Source organism: Papio anubis, chromosome 17, assembly GCF_008728515.1.
Source record: "Papio anubis isolate 15944 chromosome 17, Panubis1.0, whole genome shotgun sequence".
Lineage (NCBI taxonomy): Eukaryota > Metazoa > Chordata > Mammalia > Primates > Cercopithecidae > Papio > Papio anubis.
Genome location: NC_044992.1, coordinates 46,184,525 through 46,205,692, shown reverse-complemented (window position 1 = coordinate 46,205,692; position 21,168 = coordinate 46,184,525). Strand labels below are relative to the sequence as shown.

At 50.0% G+C, this 21,168-nt stretch overlaps 1 protein-coding gene across 3 annotated transcripts in view; it reads left to right on the top strand.

Moving 5' to 3' along the window:
• The window catches only part of PLXDC1 (plexin domain containing 1), an 86,290-nt gene that overhangs the window by 23,813 nt on the left and 41,309 nt on the right, over positions 1-21,168 (top strand). For all 3 annotated transcript variants that reach the window (XM_021928288.2, XM_003912917.4, XM_009190486.4), the window contains exons 3-4: positions 20,373-20,516; positions 20,771-20,840. In XM_021928288.2, the coding sequence (XP_021783980.1) occupies positions 20,373-20,516; positions 20,771-20,840 (214 nt within the window). The remainder of the gene's footprint in view (positions 1-20,372; positions 20,517-20,770; positions 20,841-21,168) is intronic.

Here is a 21,168-nt window from a genome sequence, read left to right as displayed (position 1 = left end):
TAAGCTTTGTCAGAGGTTCCAAGTCCAGAGGGTTCCTTCCTGGGTTCAAGCCATTCTCCTGCCTCAGTCTCCCGAGTAGCTAGGACTACAAGAAGCGTGTGCCTGCCACCATGCCTGGCTGATTTTTATTTTTAGCCAGCGGGGTTCATCATGTTAGCCAGGCTTGTCTCGATCTCCCGACCTTGTGATCTGCCCACTCGGGCCTCCCAAAGTGCTGGGATTACAGGTGTGAGCCACTGTGCCTGGCTATTATCTGTTTTCAATTCTTTGGGATCTATACCTAGGAGTGGAATTGCTGGGTCATATGGTAACTCTCTGTTTAACTTTTTGAGGAACTGCCAAACTGTTTTCCACAGCAACGGAACTATTTTACCTTCCCACCAACAATGTATGAGGGTTCTGATTTCTCTACATCCTCGCCAACACTTGCTATTTTCCCTTTTTAAAAAAATTATAGAGCTGGTCACAGTGGCTGACGCCTGTAATCCCAGCACTTTGGGAGGCCAAGGTGGGCGTATCATTTGAGGTCAGGAGTTTGAGACCACCCTGGCCAACATGGTGAAACCCCATCTCTACTAAAAAAAATACAAAATTTAGCTGGGCATGGTGGTGTGCGCCTGTAATCCTAGCTACTCAGGAGGCTGAGGCAGGATATTGCTTGAACCCAGGAGGCAGAGGTTGCAGTGAGCAGTTGCAGCCACTGCATTCCAGCCTGACAACAAGTGAAACTCCGTCTCAAAAATATATATATATATAGAGAAAGAAGAGAGAGAGAAAAGAGAGAAACTGTCTTGCTGTCCTAGTGGGTGTAAGGAAGGCACTTCATTTGTGGTTTTTGATTTTCCCTAATGATTACTGATAGTGAGCACTGAACTCAAGTTTACTCCTGTCACCAGGCTGGAGTGCAATGTGGCTGATTACTAACTCACTGAAGCTCTACCTCCAGGTCCTGCCACCATCTCCTGTAGCCTCAGTAACTGAGACCTGAGCCCCCATACCTAAGCCCGTATTTCTTTTTGTCTTTTTAGTAGCAGAGGCAGGTTTCACCATGTTAACTTCAGGAGATAGTCTTGATCTCACTGACATAAATATCTCAACCGTCTCAGCCTCCCCCAAAGTGCTGAGATCCCAGAACAAAACACACCCGACTTTTTGAGACAAGTCTCGCTCATTGCCCAGGCTCTGGAATGCAGTGAGCAATCAAACTCACTGCAAGCTGTCTGGGTTCACGCCATTCTCCTGCTTTGGCCTCTTTGAGGTAGCTGGGACTACAGTAGCCATGCATCATTACATGGCTAATTTTTGTATTTTTAGTAGAGGCAGGTTTCACCATGTTAGCTGGGATGGTACTCCATCTCCTGACCTCGTGATCAGCCCACCTGGGCCTCCCTAAAGTGCTGGGATTACAAGCGTGAATCACCGGCGCCTGGCCTTATTAGGCATCTTTTCTTCCATGTCTTTTAGACTTTATTTTTATCTTCTTTGGAGGAATGTCTATTCAATCCATTTGTCTATTTCTTCCCCCTTGCCAATTTTTTAATTAGAACGTTTGTCTTTTTGTCTTGGGCAAGTTTCTTAGTCCCCCTACTCAGGAGCCCGTTTCTTCATTGTCTGATGGGGATGCTGTTGTCTTCAGTGTTATTGCAAAGGTCTTGTGCAGCAATGTACATTAAGGGCCTAGCACACAGTGGGAGTGAGAAGTATGAGCCGACTGGGAATTTGGCTCTGGTCTAGGGAGATCAACCATCCCGGGTTTCCCAGGATGGTCCTGGCTTTAATACTGACAGTCTGGCATCCTGGAAATTCCTAAGTTTCATGTAAACTGGGGCAGTTGCTCACCCTCCTCTGGTCCCAGGTGAGGCAGACAGTGGGTATCCTTGCTGGGTCTTAACTCTAAACCTGTTTCCTCATCTGTAAGGTGGGACTGACCATTTCTCACAGAGTTGTTCTAAAAATCAGATGCACTGATGGCTTGAGAAAGTTAACTAGAAAGATCCCTCCCAGACCTTACCTGAAAGTACAAAAATAGGATTACAGTCACAAAAGAGGATTTCCTGGCCTTGAAGCTTCAGGTGTTATCTTTCATATTCTTAATACTCTTCAAGGTGTGGGAAGGGACCGGCAGCACTGGCAGTGCCTGGGAGCTCGTGGGAAGTGTGGAATCTCAGAGACCTCAGACCTGCAGAATCAGAATCTGATTCCCCCAGGTACAGCAGGTCCTCCAATGACACAGTTTTGGTCGACGTTGTTTTGTTATAGTGCTGATGAGAAAAAAATGGATTCCCAGCTGGGGTCATCATTGGTGTGGAGTTTGCATGTTCCCTTCACATCTCCGAGTACTCTAGTTTCCTCCCACATATCAAAGATGTGCATCTCAGGTTCACTCGTGTGTCTGTTGTCCCAGGATGAGTGAGTGTGAATGTGTGTGAGTGTGCCCTGTGACGGAATGGCCTCTGAGTCCATTCCCGCCTTGTGCCCTGAGCTGCTGGGATAGGTTCCAGCCACCAAAGACCCTGAACCAGAATAATTGGGTAAATAATTATCCTAACTTGTTTTTATGAGCCTTTTTAAAATGTATGTATTGCATAACTCACATTTATGTCTGTTTAATATTAGAAGTGTTTTGGTCTTTATTTAGCAGTTTGACTTTATTTAGAAGCAACTGGAAATATGCCCTAGGAAATTAACTCTTGCTTATATCAATTACTTTATGGTAAAATTGGTTTCATTATACATTGCTTTGCTTAAAGTCAAAGTTTCCAAGAACCCATCAACAACGTTAAGTGAGGGCTTACTGTAATTCACATGCACACTCATTTTTGTTTGTTTTTTTGGTTTTTTTTTTGAGACAGAGTTTTGCTCTTGTTGCCCAGGCTGGAGTGCAGCGGTGCGATCTTGGCTCACTGCAACCTCCGCCTCCCAGGTTCAAGCGATTCTCCTGCCTCAGCCTCCCAGGTAGCTAGGATTACAGGCATGCACCACCACATCTGGCTAATTTTTATAGTTTTAGTAGAGACGGAGTTTCACCATGTTAGCCAGGCTGGTCTCGAACTCCTGACCTCAGATGATCCACCTGCCTCAGCCTCCCAAAGTGCTGGGATTACAGGTGTGAGTACGTGCCGGGCCCATGCGTACTCATGTTTGAGAAGCATTGCTTTATACCAAAGACTATGAAGCAGAGGAAGTCATCCAAGATATGGAAAATGCATCAAGTTCATCACAGTAGTATTTATGACAGCATCAAAATTGGAAGCTACCTAAATGCCCAATAAAAGAGAAATAGTGAAGAAAATTGTGGGTTTTCTCCTGAGTGGACTGTCATGCAGCTGTTACAAATGATGTTTGGAAATACCTTGTTTACCATCAAAAGCTGCTTTCCATATCATGAAATGTGACAGAAGCGGTCCATGAAACTGCATGATCAGCAGAACTGTGACTATGAAATTAACATACATATGAAAAAACACTAGAAGAAAATAGGCCAGCATGGGACCAGATGAGGGATGGGAAAGGCCTGTTTTTGTTTTTGTCTGTCCTTGTCCTAATTCTCTGTGGCTGTATGGTCTATATTTACCCTATCACAATCCCTCAAAAAGCCCACATTTGGGTCATTGCCAGGATAGGATGATTTTTCCATTTCCATGAACTGTTAGGGGTATTAAGAAATCTTAATACCCCCAGTGCCAGTCCATATCCTCTGTACAAGCCTAATCCAAAGCCCTGTTTCCAGGGCTTTCTTAGGTCAGCCTCACTCACCCTGACATCTCTCTACCCCAGACCCTCAGCAGATGCAGAGCCCCTTTGTCTAGCCTGGATCTCCCCTTTCAGGGTTATACCAGGGGACATATTTTCTGCATTTCCATGATGACAAATGTTCTGTGTGGGTTTATTTCAACCTGAAGTTTGGCTATGTCCAGAGGGCAGCTGGGGGTTATTGTATGGATACATGAGGTGAGAGAAAATAGTAACAGAGGACATTAAAAGAGCGCTTCCTGGCCAGGCATTGTACTTCAGCCCTGTAATCCCAGCACTCTGGGAGGCGGAGGGAGGGAGGATTGCTTGAGCCCAGGAGTTCGAGACCAGCCTGGCTAACAGGGTGAGACCCTGGCTCAACAAAAATTATAAACAAAGTTAGCTGGGCGTGGTGGCCTGTGCCTGTAGTCCCAGCTACTCAAGAGGCTGAGGTGGGAGGATCACTTGAGCCTGGGAGGTGGAGGTTGCAGTAAGCCGAGGTGGCAGCACTGCACTCCAGCCTGGGTAACAGAGTAAGACTCTGTCTCTAAATAAATAAATAAGCACTTCCTGAGTGCCAGCCTCATTGTATGACTTTATGTTTATTTTTTATTTTTATTTATTTTTTATTTTTTATTTTTTTCGAGACAGAGTCTCGCTCTGTCGCCCAGGCTGGAGTGCAGTGGCCGGATCTCAGCTCACTGCAAGCTCCGCCTCCCGGGTTTACGCCATTCTCCTGCCTCAGCCTCCCGAGTAGCTGGGACTACAGGCGCCCGCCACCTCGCCCGGCTAGTTTTTTGTATTTTCTTTAGTAGAGACGGGGTTTCACTGTGTTAGCCGGATGGTCTCGATCTCCTGACCTCGTGATCCGCCCGTCTCGGCCTCCCAAAGTGCTGGGATTACAGGCTTGAGCCACCGCGCCCGGCTGACTTTATATTTAATCCACACAACTACCTGATGAGGCAGGCATGTCTCTCTTTAGCTATCTGGAACAGAGAGGTGAAGCTGCCTATCCAGGGTCACACAGCCAGTAAGTGGCAAAACCAGGACAAGAACCCAGGTCTTTCTGCCTTCAGAGCCTGAGCTCTTTTTCACAATTTAACTTAATTTAAATAAAAAATCTTTTTGAGATAGGGTCTTGCTCTGTTGCCCAGGCTGGAACACAGTGGCATGATCATAGTTCACTGCAGCCTTGACCTCCTGGGCTCCAGCGATCCTCCTACCTCAGCCTCCCAAGTAGCTGGGACTACAGGTGTGCCCCACCACATCCAGCTAATTTTCGTATTTTTTTGTAGAGATGGAGGTTCCCTATGTTGCCCAGGCTGGTCTCTTACTCTTGGCCTCAACTGACCCTCCCTCCTTTGCCTTTTATAGTATTGGGATTACAGGTGTGAGCCACAGCGCCCAGGCAGTCCGAGCTCTTACCCACCATCTCCTCAGGGACAAAAATGAGTGACGTGTTGATACAGAAGGTACTTCTGAACCAGGACCTCTGAAACTGTGCTTTCCAAAAAATCCCCTTGGAAGTGCTTCCAAAGGTAGATGCTGATTCAGCAGGCTTGGGGTTGGGCCCAAGAATCTGAATTTCTAGTGGGCTGCCAGTGATGCTGATGTTGCGGCCCAGGGATGCTCTTTGAACAGCAGGATCTAGAATGCATTTCTGTTGGCCTCGTAAGGCCTCATGGTTTGTGTGCCCTACGATCGAAGAGCAGGGACTAGGATGTCCCCTCCCCGCAGTAATCCCATCCATGCCTCCTGGGTTGGCCCCAGCTGCCTCAGCACCATCCTGACCAGCCTGGCCGGCCAAGTCTCTCTAGCAGCCCTGCAGGGCGTCCTTGGTTGCTTGCCCCAGCATTTCCTCCTGCCAGTTGGCTGGCGGGTGATGGGCCGACTGTGACAGCTTAGCCAGAGTTCCCGTCCAGAAATGTCTTGAGCTCAGCCAAGGTAAAAGCTGCCCCGCTGTCAGAAATCAAGTGCCTGCCGGGCCTCCGGGCATGACTAATTGAGGTGGAAGAAATACTGTAACTGCTGACGTTTCAGATGGAGCTGGGGGTTGTTTGAGGAGGCAGCCTCCACAATCAAGCCCTTTCCTGGAAAGGCCCAACCAAATCAGCGTAATAGCTCCCAGTTCTCAAATACCTCCTGTGGGCCAGGCACCGGGCTAAGAGCTTCATGTTGATATGTTTTGTCTAATCCTTTCAAGAACCCTGCAAGAGGCTGGGTGCGTTGGCTCACGCCTGTGATCCCAGCACTTTGGGAGGCCGAGGCAGGTGGATCACCTAAGGTCAGGAGTTTGAGACCAACCTGGCCAACATGGTGAAACCCTGTCTCTACTAAAAATACAAAAATTAGCTGGTGTGGTGGCACACATCTGTAATCCCAGCTACTTGGGAGGCTGAGGCAGGAGAATCACCTGAACCCAAGAGGTGGAGGTTGCAGTGAGCTGAGATGGGGCTGTTGCACTTCAGCCTGGGCAACAGGAGTGAAACGCCGTCTCAAAAAAAAAAAAAAAAAAAAAAGGAACCTTGCAAGAAAGGTCACTGATGAGGGAACTGACCCTCAGAGAAGAGAGGAATGCTGGACACCAACCATTACATAATGGAGCCCATTTTGGAACTTGGGTCTGTCTTACTCCACAGACCATATGCTTGATCCTAGAGCAATGGTTTTCTAATTGTGCTCCATGGAACCCCGAGCGCTTCACGGGCTGCTGTGGGAGGGAGGGTGGTGGAAAAGGAAGTAGCACAGCAGGCTGGGCTCCAACCCTTCTCTGTCCTTCTCCCAACGTGGTTTTACTTTGATGTGATTGATGTATTGAGCTTCTATGAAAGATTTATTGGAAGAAATGATTTCAGGACCAAAAATGTTTGAAATCCACATCACACTGCCTCCCAAAACAAATGTGGATTATTGATCAGGGTTTCTTGCACACATTTCAAGGAAACATCATTCCCTTTGGTGGACTTGCCAAGTGGCGTGGCTCACGTAACCCTCTCTGAGCTCCTTTGCGATGTCAGGTCATCCCGTTCAGAGCTTCTGCAATGGGCTGTGAATTGTGTGAACTCCTTGGGAAGGAAGGTTCACTGCCAGGCAAGGTCTCTGCATTCTTTTTAAGAAGCACATCCATATGGATTAGAGTGACAAGACCCTGGGATAGAGTGGCCTGAAGAGACCCCTCAGGGCCTTGTATTAATTAGGATATAGGTTCAGCTGTTGTAACAGATGCCAAAGTGACAAGGCCCTTAGCTATGAGAGAAACCTATTCTTCTCTCACATGTAACAGTGCGAGCATAAGTAAGCAAGGGTTGATGTTGTGTCTCCGTGGTATTGGGGGCCTAGGTTCCTGCTATCTTGCGCTTCTGCCTTCTAAAACATGTGCTTTCTATTTTGTAGCTCAAGACAGCTGTTTCAGCTCCCGCCATCACATCTGCATCCCAGCCAGGCAGAGGGAGGGCACCCCAGTTTTTTTTTGTTTTTGTTTTTGAGACAGAGCCTCGCTCTGTCACCCAGGCTGGAGTGCAGTGGCACGATCTTGGCTCACTGCAACCTCCACCTCCTGGGTTCAAGTGATTCTCCTGCCTCAGCCTCCAGAGTAGCTGGGATTACAGGTGTGCATCACCACACCCAGCTAACTTTTAAATATTTTTAGTAGAGACGGGGTTTCAACATGTTGGCGGAGCTGGTCTCAAACTCCTGACCTCAAGCAATCCGCCCACCTCAGCCTCCGAAAGTGCTGGAATTTCAGGCGTGAGCCACCGCACCCAGTCCCCATTCTTTTTTTTTTTTTGAGACAGAGTCTTGCTCTGTCAACCAGGCTGGAGTGCAGTGGCATGATCTCGGCTCACTACAACCTCCACCTCCCAGGTTCAAGTGATTCTCCTGTGTCAGCCTCCTGAGCAGCTGGGATTACAGGCGATACCACCACACATGGATAATTTTTGTATTTTTAGTAGAGATGGGGTTTCGCCATGTTGGCCATGCTGGTCTCGAACTCCTGGCCTCAAGTGATCTGCTGGCCTCAGCCTCCCAAAGGCATGAGCCTCCAGACCCAGTCACCCATTCTTATTAAGGGCAATCTTTCTGCTCATCATCCATTGGCCAGACATAGTCATATAGCCATACCTAGCCATAAGGAGGGCTGGGAAATATGGTTTAACTGTGTGCTTGTGTGCCTAGCTATAACTGGGAGCCTTTGCAACTCACGGAAGGAGAGAATGGTTATCGGGAGGCATTTATTAGTCTTTGCCATGGGTGGGGTTCCTCCATCAAAACTGCCCATGTGGGTGGCAGCATGATAAGGGGCCTATGGTGGCAGTTGGGAAGTGTCCCCAGAGTTGGTGAATTCCAAGCCATGGGACTCTTTTTCCCAGTGGCCAGCCAAGAAGCTAGCAGTGCTTGACTTTAGAGAAGAAGAATCATGGTGGTGTTGGCGGAGAAATCAAACTCTGTAAAATATTTCAAGGAGGTTTATTCTGAGCCTCTATGAGTGATCACAGCCTGGAGAAAACACAAACCCAAGAAGCCTTGAGTAAGTGATCCTGAGACAGGTGACAACTCTACTTTATACATTTTAGGGAAGCACAAATTACCGGCAAAGTCATAAATTAATATATGGAGTTTATATGTTGGTTTGGCCCCAAAAAGGCGAGCTATCTTGAAGTAAGAGCTCACAGGTCATTGGTGGGTTCAGGGATTCTTTAATTTGCAGTGGGTTAAAGGAGTAAGGCTTTGTTCAAAAACCTGGAGTCAGTAGACGCCAAGTGCAGTGGCTCATGCCTGTAATCCCAGCACTTTGGGAGGCTGATATGAGAGGATCGCTTGAGCCCAGGAGTTTGAGACCAGACTGGGCAACAAGGTGAAACCTTGACTTTACAAAAAATTTAAAAATTAGTTGGGTGTTTGGCCAGGTGCAGTGGCTCATGCCTGTAATCCCAACCCTGTCTCTACTAAAAATACAAAATTATACAAAATTAGCTGGGCGCGATAGCACATGCCTATAATCCCAGATACTTGGGAGGCTGAGGCAGGAGAATCACTTGAACCCAGGAGGTGGAGGTTGCAGTGAGCTGAGATCACACTATTGCACTCCACTCGGGGCAACAGGAGCAAAACTCTGTCTCAAAAAAAAAAAAAAAAAACTAAAATAAATAAAAATAGAAAACTTGGATTCAGTGGAAAAGAATGTTTAAGATAAAGAAGTTTGCTAATCATCATGTGATCTGCCAATCATATCACGCCATGTGTCATATGATCTGCCAGAGTCACATCCTCTCATGCCTTACCTGATATGTCATGTGATACGTCAGAGCAAGACTCAATATGCTGGGTCAGGCCAGGCGCGGGGGCTCACACCTGTAATCCCAGCACTTCGGGAGGCCGAGGTGGGTGAATCACCTGAGGCTGGTTTCTACTAAAAATACAAAATTTAGCCGGGCGTGGTGGCGGGCGCCTGTAATCCCAGCTACTCGGGAGGCTGAGGCAGGAGAGTCACTTGAACCTGGGAGGCACAGGTTGCCGTGAGCCAAGATGGTGCCATTGCGCTCCAGCTTGGGTTACATGAGAGAAACTCCGTCTCAAAAAACAACAAAACAAAACAAAAAAGCGCCGGGTCAGAGTGGCCTGCAGGGGTGTGTGATTTAACCCATGCCTGTCATGGCCATAGGTCCTGTTTATAATTTGATATCATATTGCCACTGAGTCCATTCTGTCTGTCTTCTGATCTCTATTTTAACATTAATGCTGGTCAATTGTGTCTGAACTGCAAAAGGGAGGGGTTACAATGAGGTGTGTCTGACCTCCCCTCCCATTATGGCTGGAAACTCAGTTTTTTTTTTGTTTTTTTTTTTTGAGACAGAGTCTTGCTCTGTCGCCCGGGCTGGAGTGCAGTGGCCGGACCTCAGCTCACTGCAAGCTCCGCCTCCCGAGTTCCCGCCATTCTCCTGCCTCAGCCTCCCGAGTAGCTGGGACTACAGGCGCCCACCTCTGCGCCCGGCTAGTTTTTTGTATTTTTTAGTAGAGACGGGGTTTCACCGTGTTAGCCAGGATGGTCTTGATCTCCTGACCTCGTGATCCACCCGTCTCGGCCTCCCAAAGTGCTGGGATTACAGGCTTGAGCCACCGCGCCCGGCCAAAACTCAGTTTTTTTTTTGAGACAGGGTCTCACTCTGTTGCCCAGGCTGGGGTGCAGTGGCGCGATCTTGGCTCACTGCAGCCTCAACTTTCCAGGCTCAAACGATTCTCCTGCCTCAGACTCTGCATAGCTGGGACTACAGGTGCACGCCATCACCCTGGCCAGTTTTTGTATTTTTTGTAGAGATGGTAGTTTCAACATGTTGCCCAGGTTGGTCTCGAACTCGTGAGCTCAGGTGATCCACTCACCTGGTTTTCCAAAGTACCAGCATTACAGGCCTGAGCCTCCACGCCCGATCTAATTTAATTTTTTAATTGACAAATAATTGTACATATTCATGGGGTACATAGTGATGTTTCAATACATATAACATATAGTGATCAGATCACGGTAATTAGCATATTCATAATCTCAAACATGTATCCTTGCTTTGTGGTGGGCTCATTCAGATTCCTTTTTTTTTTTTTTTAAGGCATCTTTTATGTTATTATTTATTTATTTATTTATAAGATGGAGTCTTGCTTTGTCGCCCAGGCTGGAGTGCAGCGGCGCGATCTTTGCTCACTGCAAGCTCCACCTCCTGGGTTCACGCCATTCTCCTGCCTCAGCTTCCTGAGTGGCTGGGACTACAGGCGCCTGCCACCACGCCCGGCTAATTTTTTTTTTCTGTATTTTCAGTAGAGACAGGGTTTCACCGTGTTAGCCAGGATGGTCTCAATCTTCTGACCTCGTGATCCGCCCGCCTCAGCCTCCCAAAGTGCTGGGATTACAGGCGTGAGCCACCGCGCCCGGCTCAGATTCTTGCTGTCTGTATCAATTAAGGACTGCCTGGGCTCACCCTGGAGGTTTTTCCTCTGATCACCTCCTAAGCAAGGCTATTCTATTTAAGGTCCTTTTGGTTCTGAGGAGCTATTTGAGCTGTCCCACACAGAAGGATTATCGCGAGGGTGCAGAAGACGATCATGGGAGACCCAAGGGCTGGACATGAAGGACAGCCAGACCTCAAGGAAGCTGGAAAACTGTTGGGAACCAGGTCCCCTCCCCCAGTTCTTGCCTCCTTTTCATTAATTCATCATATGTTTATTGAAGCCAGATGTATGTAAGGTCTGCCTTTGCCTTTCTGTGGATCAGAAGTCTTCTGCAGACAGCTCAAGATGGTTTCAGTTCTTTTTTTTCTTTTTTTCTCACAGACCCTGTTCATCTTCAATGGTTTCAGTTCCTAAGTCTCCATGATCTTTCAACTCAGCTCTCCTGCCGCCAGCTTCTCAGTTTCCCAGTTTCACCCTGTGTGTGGGGGGGTGGGTGTGATCTGATTGGCTCAGGCTGCACAAGCTGTAGATTGTAGGCTTCCAAGAGATGAGCTACTTTTGAATCATGTGACTACCTATGTCCAATCAGTCTGAGGAAGCACAGGGTTATGTGGGAGACTGTGATGGGTGTAGTCAACTCAGCAGGGCCTATGCGTGGGGGGCAGACATCCTTGGGATGGGGATGGAGCATCCTAAAACTGTACAAGGTTTTTATGTACAATGTCTGGTACAAGGATATTATTTAAAATATAATGCCACGCCTGAAATTTTAGTTAGCAGGGCTCCATACAACATTGATGTTTCAGGAGCATCACAAATTGTAGACTAGGCGGGTATGGTGGCTCATGTTTGTAATCCCAGCATTTTGGGAGGCCAAGGTGGGTGGATCACCTGAGGTCAGGAGTTCAAGACCAGCCTGGCCAACGTGGTAAAACTCCTGTCTCTATTAAAAACACAAAATTAGCCGGGCGTGGTGGCATGCACCTGTAATCCCAGAGAATCTGGAGGGTGAGGCAGGAGAATCGTTTGATCCCAGGAGGCAGAGGTTGCAGTAGCCGAGATCTCACCATTGCACTCCAGCCGGGGCGACGAGAACAAAACTCCATCTCAAAAAAGAAGAAAAGAAAAGAAAAGAAAGAAAAGAAGAAACGAAAAGAAAGAGAGATTGAGAGGAAGGAAGGAAGGAAGGAAGGAAGGAAGGAAGGAAGGAAGGAAGGAAGGAAGGAAGGAAGGAAGGAAGGAAAGAGGGAAGGAATTAAGGAATTCTAGATTAAAAGGACTGGTTCTAGTACGCCCTGGGTAGGTGGCAATAGCTTTAATTGCATCACTGATGCTCAGCTTTGAGGAACCTGGGTAAACTCTGGCCTTATAAAGAACTGGATGGAGACAAACAATACAGGCAGTGGAGCAGCCGTGCCCCAGCTGAAGGCTCTTCTTTTTCATTCCCCAAGGCCTGAGTGGTTGGCAGAATTGTTGCACCTCCCTGGGCATGTGGACAGATTGGAGGATTCTGGCCAATCAAACCCTTTACTCAGCTCTGCTTCCAGAAAGTAAAAGGCATGTCTCTTGGTTTTGTTTGTTTTGTGACAATGTCTTGCTCTGTTGCCCAGGCTGGAATGCAGTGGCGCAATCATGGCTTACTGCAGCTTTGATCTCCTGGGATCAGGCGATCCTCCTGCCCCGGCCTCACAAGTAGCTGGGACTACAGGTGCGTGCCACCATGCCCAGCTAATTTTTGCATTTTTTTAGTAGACTTGGGGGGTGTCACTGTGTTGCCCAAGCTGGTATTGAACTCCTGGATTCAAGCGATGTTTCTGCCTCAGCCTCCCAAAGTGCTTCTTGTCTTTTGAGAGTACTGGTTCATTGGCTGGATTCAGATGGCAAGTGGACATTGTAGTTGACTTTTCAACATATATTTTACCTTACAGCCTTGCACAATAGGAATGGGATCTTGGGTTCCTAGATAACCCTACCCCCCAGCTGGTGTTTGGTCTAGGTGGAAGCTGTTTAGCATCTAGGGCTCCCTAGTCCAGAGGTGGCAGGGGGCCCAGGTTGGCCCTGCCATCTTGAAGCACACGTGTTCATTCAGTGGTCGGGGAGATGTGTGCTGTGCCTGTCTTCCATGAGCCAGGGCTAGTCACCACTGTCAGCCATCCCGTCACTACAAGGTGCCTAGCCTTACAATGAAGCCCGCACTGAAAGTGGCAGAGAAGAAAGACTGAAACAGCTTAGTCTTGGTCATTGAGCCACATTCCCCATCAACCCTGATGTTAGGCCTTTGCTCACCCAACTCCCATTCCCCATTCCTAGCGGAGCCATGATCCCCAGTTCCTGGGGGAAGTAGACTGGTTTGCACCAATCTGGCACGCCCTGGCCCTGTAATAGTCGGGGCCACATCAGACTGAAGGGAAGATCTTGCATTCCACTCTTGGTGCGAGGTTTCTCCTTTTGAACCCGACAAGGAAGCCCTCGTCGGACCAGGAGGCAGTCACACTTAGGACAACGCCCTGATGACACAAGGATCATCCATGTTCCACGCCTGCTGCCCTGCTGCCGGGCTCTCGGACGCGTGGTCTAACACAAGTCCTTCGTGTTGAACCTGGGTTCAACCTGGGTTTCTCTTCCTTGCCCCCGAAGGTATCTCCCGTGTTGGCTTCACTTCCTCAGAAAAGAAATTGAGGAATCCAGAGACACCTTCCTGTGTCCAGGATGTCCCAGGTTTGGGAATGCTGTCTATGGGCTTGGATTCCCAGAGGAGGTAGCTGGTTCCTCCACAAGTGGCTTTTGTGTCACCTGCCATTGGAGATGGGGGAGGACGCTGTCCTTGTCAGAACCACACTGCACATTCTCAGCACAGTCTTGACACCACTGGCTGCAGAATCCTTGTTATTCAGCTCATTTGGCAGGTAGATGCTGAACACCCACGAGATACCAGGTGCCAGGCCCTGCACTAGGGAGGTTCTGGGGGCGAGATGAATACACTACCATCCCTGAGCTCCAACCTCCAGACAGTAGTCCTTCTGATTGAGATTGTAACCAATGACTGGTAGGTGGCCTAAGTCACCTTCCCAGAGGGCTGTTGCTTTAAGATCTCAGAGACAGTGGATAGAGGAAAGGTCACCGTCTTTGAGTGGAACCGACCTGGTTTCATACAGTTACATTATTTCTTTTTATTTTTTGTTTGGTGAGACAGGGTGATCTGCCCTGTGTCAGCCTCCCAAAGTGCTGGGATTACAGGCATGAGCCACCACGCCTGGCCTAGTTACATGATTTCTAGTCTCAGTTTCCCCACTGAGGAAATGGGACTAATATGAGTGCTCACCTCCTAGGGTTGCCCTGCAGTAACAAATATGAAATGCCCAGCACTCTCCCATTACCACTCAGCAAATGCCAGCTTCCCTTCACCTTCCTCCCATGCTCCCAAATGCTCCCCTGCAGGCTTCGTGCTTGGCTCTGCCCAGGAGTGATCCCACTGTAAGTCACCCCCTCCCTCCAGGGCGCATTTTGGCCTCACCCATCACTCTGTGGCCACTCTCAGCCAGAGCTGAGTAGATATGGCTCCTGGCTTCACTGTCCTGGAGTAATAGAAGCCAGGCGTGCCAGGAGGGCAGTCTGTTGGGCCTGTTTGGGACCTGCAGCAGATTCTGCATGGCATTGCCCTTGAGCCAGTCCTTCCCCTGGCAGGCCAGCTGTACTTGGCACTTCTGAGGCCTGAAGCAGAGCTTGGCCTCACCCTCGCTGGCCTGAGTAGGGCATCGTTAGGCTTCGAGGCTGTAGCCCTCCCTGGGATCTGCTGACTCATTGGAGAGAATCAGCTTAGGAGTTAGAGGCAGCAGCTCCTTTCATTTCTGACTCTTCTTGAGTCAGAATAGATGAAAGCTTTGTGTCAGTTAAGAGGTGCCATTGCAGGGATCATTGGGAACTCCAAGAATGAGTCCAAGATTCATCCAGGTGTCAGAGCTGAGGCACGTGACACAGGGCCTGGCCTCTCTGCAGAGCAGCACTAGTTTGGATCAGACCGCTTGTTTTTGCTTTGAAGCAGAGAACTTGGAGCAACGGGCCAGGAAGATGCATTCCCAGGAATCTCACCCTTTGCAGTCTTAGCTGAGGCGGCAAGAGACATGTCAGTATCTGTTTGGGCTTCACAACTGCAGAGTGTGGCTTCTGTCCCGGGCACTCATTTCAGACGCCTGGAGGTTTGGGGAAAGCTCTCGCTGTGCGGGGCCCAGGAAGTAGGCTGATTGAAACCAGACCTTTCTCCGAGCCTCAAAGCAACTGTCTTAAACACTGGCCTGCTCAGGTTCCCAGTGGAAGCTGTATTCAGTTGACTCTGAGACTTACCTGAGAGCACCTGTTTAGCATCTGCAGCTGTCCTGCTTTGTTTCGTAAAATGACCCTATCCTGGGCTTCAGAATATGTAGTGGTGCCCGTAAAACAGGCAGCTATACTTCGTGGTCATTCTTTGCTCAACAAATCCTCCATTGAACACATACTCTGTGCTTAAATATGATAGATAAAGGCTGACCTTACTTTTGAGGTCTTATGATCTTACAGGAAAGGCAGATGTGAAGATGTGTATAAAATCCAAGTAAATTGTCACAAGTGTGCAAAATACCAGGAGAAAGAAGCACCGGGTGTGATGGGAATGCAACAGGGAATCAGAGAAGCTTTCTCAAGGAAGTGACTCCTGAGCTGAGGCTGGATGGGTGAGGAAGGGTCAGCTCCTGAATAGGGAAGGGGAAGAAATTTTGAGGCACAGGCAGCACCAAGGTCCTGAGACAGACAACTGTGTGGTGATTCCCAGAACAAGAAAGCAGGAGAGAGAAGGAGGTGTTGAGTCGGGGCCAGATCACCACACACGGGGAAGGATTTGTGTTTCTATGTAACAGAGAGCTAAATCCAGGGACTTAAGGAGGAGCCCTCCAGCATGTCATCAGGGACTGAGGCTCCATCTAGTTCTCTACTTCAACATCCTTACAGTGTGGCTCTTGTCCTTATACTCACAAGATGACTGCTGGAACTCCAGCCATCATGTCTGCATTCCAGGCAGGAAGAAGAAGGGCAAAGATAAGAGGGACAAGCAGTCAAATCTGACCTCTTTCAAAAGGCTCCACTAGAACCTTCAGCTGATATCACGAGCCAGCCTGTGTCACATGGTAATCCTTGACATCCAGGGAATGAGGTTTATTAGATGGCTACATTGCTGGTTGCTACAGAATCAATTTTTTTTTGAGACAGAATCTCACTGTGTCATTCAGGCTGAGTGCAGTGGCCCAATCACAGCTCCCTGCAGCCTCGACCTCCTGGGCTCAAGGGATCCTCCTGCCTCAGCCTCCTGAGTTGCTATGAATATAGGCATGCACAGCCATGCCCAGTTAATTGTTTTATTTTATTGTATTTTTTGTAGAGACAGGGTCTCACTATGTTGCCCAGGCTGGTCTTGAACTCCTGACCTCAAGTGATCCTCCAGCCTCGGCTTCTGGAAGTGCTGGGATTACGGGCATGAACCACTGTGCTCAATGCAAAATCAATGTTCTATTAGTAAAGAAGAGAAGGGAATGGCGGAAGGGGTGTGACCTTTGTTCTGAGTGCAACTGGGAAGCCACAGAATGGCCTAAGCAAGGGGATGACGTGGAACAGGGAAAACAACTTCAGGTTGTCCCAACCGGGCCACGGTAACACACATCTGTGGCACGGATATTCCTTTCCTAGGGCTGCCAGAACAAATTACCACAATTTTGGTAGCTGAAAACAACAGAAATTTATTCACTTGCAGTTCTGGAGGCCAGAAGTCTGAAATCAAGGTGTCAGCAGGACCACGCTCCCTCTGGAGGCCCCTGGAAAGGATCTTTGCTTGTCTTGTCCTAGCTTCTGGATCTCCTGGAAATCCTTAGTGTGCTTGATTTGTAAACAGCGTCACTCCAATCTCTGCCTTCACTGCGACAGGGATCCTCCCTATATCTCCTCTGTGTCTCTGTATCCACATCTCCCTCTTCGTTTACAAAAAGACACCAGTCATTGGATTTAGGGCCCACCCTAATCCAGTCTGCCTTCATCTTGACTCGATTCATCTGTAAAGACTATTTCCAAATAAGGTCACATTCATAGGTACCAGAGGTGCACACTTGAACATATCATTTTGGGTGACATGGTTGAAACCCACTACAGCATGCAAAAGGATGGAAGGGCTATCTGGTGCTGGCTGTGTTAAGGTGGGCCACTCGTTTTCCCCTCACCCACAGATCATAAGATAGCCCAGGATTTAGGGAGGCAAGTTTATTTCCCCAATTTTAACACATTGCAAAGCACTGGTCCCCTCACCCCACCTCCAGCAAACACTTCCTAAGCACGGAGGAAGTGAGGGACCTTGAGCCATATAGGCACAGAGGTGACTTTGCCCATCCCTGCCCGTCAGAGGCTCATAGTTCAGGGGCAAACAGACATTTAAATAATGGGCTGGGCTGGGCATGGTGGCGCACACCTGTAATCCCAGTTACTCGGGAAGCTGAGGCATAAGAATCACCTGGACCCGGGAGGCAGAGGTTGCAGTTAGCTGAGATTGTGTCACTGCACTCCAGCCTGGGCAACAGAGTGAGAATCCATCTCAAATAAATAAATAAATAAATAAATGATAATAATAATAAAAGATGGGCTGAATAGCATCTAAACTTGGTTTCCTTTCTTCAGGCAAATTTTTAAGCTAACTGATGTCTCTTAATATAAACCACTTTTTTGTTTGAATTCGGGGGAAGAGGGCGAGTTGTAGCTATGGCCGTGGCAGGTGGTGCCAGGAGAACCATAACCAGCTGCAGAGTTGGGGTCCTGCAGACTATCAGATGTACAGTGTTGGGCAGGGCCCCTTATATTTTTTTTGCTTGGAAGTGGAATAAAAACTGCTCACCAGTGAATCCAGGAAGCAGGCTGGGAGGCGGCCATCGGACTCTTCCTTTGCGCAGCTCTCTCTGCACAGATTGCTATGCAGGGAGCTTTGTTTTTTTGATGGGTGATTTTTTTTTTTAAATGGAGATGGGATCTCCAGCAGAGATGGGTGGAGATAGGAGAGACAGAAACCGAGGAAAAAGATGAAGCATTAGGTCTCCTGGAGGGTGGGGAAAGGGGCAGAAACAGAGGGAGCTGCTTTCCTGAGGGAGGCCAAGAGCTCTGGGCAGAAGCAGTGGCTTCAGTGCCTGTAGGCAGAGCTGGAGAGCAGTGCATCCCCCTTTGGGTACCCTCCCGAAACTCCAGGGCTGGTGGCTGTGGCAGCAATGGGAAGCAGCATCCTTGGCCCTCACCCCAGAGGCTGTGGCATCAGGGCAGCCCCCTACCAGGTGGCTTTATGAGTAAAACCAGGAATCCAACAAGAGTGGCCCCATGTGACTCTTGCAAATAGTACACATGAGTCACCCCTTGAGGACCCCCTGAAATAAGGGATGGTGGAGGCCACTTCCAGGGGGTGGAGGTCATTGGGGAGGTAGGGGTGGAAGGCCGATAAGAAGGCAGAGTTTGGCCAGGCGCGGTGGCTCATACCTGTAATCCCAGCACTTTGGGAGGCTGAGGTGGGTGGATCACCTGAGGTCAGGAGTTCGAGACCAGCCTGGCCAATATGGTAAAACCCCGTCTCCACTAAAAATACAAAAATTAGCCAGGCATAGTGGCGTGTGCCTGTCATCCCAGCTACTTGGGAGGCTGAGGCATGAGAATCTTTTGAACTCGGGAGGTGGAGGTTGCAGTGAGCCGAGGAAATGCCATTGCACTCCAGCTTGGGCGACAGAACGAGACTCTGTCTCAAAAATAAAAGAAGGCAGAGTTTAAGCTGAGTGTTGAATGACTAGGAATCTGCCAAAGGGAGAAGGGAAGGGCAGCCATTCCAGACAGGAGGACCAGCGTGGGCAGTGGCACGAGTGACCACTGATGGCTTGAGGCCGTCAGGGGAGTCTGGTCTGCAGGGGTGGGTGCACAAGGATGCACGAGGTGGTGAGAGGAGAGAGAAAGAGCTAGAGAGAGGCTGGGGCTGGCTCATGGTGGGATCTTGCACGCCAGCCTAAGAGCTTTGGTTTTTGTCTGGAGGACAGTGTCTTGAGGGAGCCCTGGATAGCCTGTGAACAGAGAGGTGTTTTTGATTGGTTTGACTGCCCTGCTGAGGATGGGTGGAGGCATGGGCCGTCTGGAGGCAGGAAGGGAGGGCAGTGGCAGAGGGAATAGCCCCTGACACCAACCAACCATGCTTTATCTGCTCCTCTTCCCCCGGCCTTCCCCGACCCCAGGTCCCCAGAGTGTGTCACTTGTCGTAAGAGCAGAGTGCCTTCTGGCAGGTGAGGATGGCAGGAACCCCTTGTCCCCACTCATGCTGGGCCCAGGGCAAGGGCCGGCTGGGCAGGTGGCAGCCTGGCAGGGAGAATGTCGTTTGCTCTGCTGTGTCTGCCACCACCACCACTGGGCAGCCTGATTAATGACCCAGGGCTCCTCACCGGTCCGCAGCCCTATCTCTGTGGCGGTGGCTGCCGAGGGAACCTGCCTGCCCTGCCTGCCTTCCTCCTGCAACTGGCGCTCTTGGGCCGGCTCCAGGAAGTGCTTCCACATCGCCCCTCTCTGGCTCTTAAGTCTTTCTGCCAACCATTTCTCTGGCCTCCTTTAAACCCCGGCCCAAGTGCTCCTCTGCAGGAGAGCCTTGCAGAATGAACCCCCAGCCCACAGCGTTCTGGCTTCTTCATTTTATCTCCATCAGGCACACAGCAAAGGCTCAGAGGTATGCCTGGAAGGAATCCCTGATGCTTCTCTCGCCTTCCCACCCCTGTGGTGATACTGTGTGGGCTCTGGGTTCTGTATCAGCTTTGCTTGAGGGTCTGTGCTCCTGTGTTTATACAAGTCCCATTCCAGACTGGCAACTCCCCAGGATCAAGAGGCAGCCTCCTCCTTTAGACTGGTGCCTTCTAAGATCCAGATTTTTCTTCTTTTTTTTTTGAGATAGAGTCTCACTCTGTCGCCCAGGCTGGACTGCAGTGGTGCGATCTCGGCTCACTGCAAGCTCCGCCTCCCCAGTTCAAGTGATTCTTGTGCTTCAGCCTCCCGAGTAGCTGGGATTAGAGGCGTGTGCCACCAGGCCAGGCTAATGTTTGTATATTTAGTAAGACAAGGTTTCACCGTGTTGGCCAGGCTGTTCTCGAACTCCTGACCTCCAGTGATCCGCCCGTCTTGGCCTTCCAAACTGCTGGGATTACAGGTGTGAGTCACCACGTCCAGCTCAGATTTTTCTTTTCCATTACATAGGGTATTCTTCCAGGGCAGGGACTATGACTCTCCCTTGGCCTGGGAGTTCCCTGAAAACAAGGGCCCGGTTTGGGGCCATCCTGTCTGTTCCTCCCTCATGCCCCAAGCCAAGCTCAGCCTTGGTCATGGTCTGAAGGGATTCAGGGGCTGCCAGCCTCCTGGCTTGTCTGGGATCAGGAGGGTTGAGCGTGAGTGCAGCAGGTGTGGATTTGACTGTGGCCAGGCCTGCTGGGGTACTCCTAGGGGCCAGCTAGTGAGCTGTCTGGGGCCAGGGGGGAACCCAGGGGGTCCTAGGCCCTCGGGGCCACAGGTCCAGCGCCCTGGGAGGGTGGTGACTTCCTGTACCCGGAAGTCTGAGTGGGGAAGGACAGAGGGTGATTCCTGGAATGCTGACTACTCACGCCTCCTGTGGGCTTTATCTTTGGTGCTGGCAGGAGGACAACCACAGTTATTATGTGTCCCGTCTCTATGGCCCCAGTGAGCCCCGCAGCCGGCAACTGTGGGTAGATGTGGCCGAGGCCAACCGGAGCCAAGTGAAGATCCACACAATACTCTCCAACACCCACCGGCAGGCTTCGGTGAGTGCCCCAGTCCCCAGCCGTGCTTCTCTGGGCTGGGAGGCCGGGGGCCAACCCACCCTGCCTGGTCAGTGGGCGTGGCTGTGGCCCGAGGTCTGTGACCTGGGAGGTACCTTCCAGGGATTCCCATGGGACTTTGCCAGAGTTGGGGTGCCCAGTAGTGGCCCTGGGCATGCCTGCTCCCCACTCTGTCCAAACAAGTGTGAGGCAGTGTGGGTGCCCAGGGCATGCTGACCTTCTCCCATCCCCTGCAGAGAGTGGTCTTGTCCTTTGATTTCCCTTTCTACGGGCATCTTCTGCGGCAGATCACCATAGCAACTGGAGGTAAGGCCACATCGTGGGGCCCCGGGGAGGGTTTGGAGACCTCAGCCCGAACTCAGGGGCCCTCCCAGGGGTGGCAAACTGGAGACAGGGTTGTGTAGATGACATGGGAGGAAGGCACGTTTGGTTCTAACAGGAGCCTGATTCTCAGGAGCGGGGGTCAGTGGACGTCAGAGCATCCCGCTTGCATCAACTGACCTGCTCATGTGCGTGTGTGTGTGCGTCTCCTCGGGCCAGCACGAGTCACTGTGGACAGCCCTGTGTCCCGGAGTCGCTGAATAAGAGGGAGAGGGAGACCCCTCTGAGAGCTTGGGCTCCTGGGGCCAGGCTC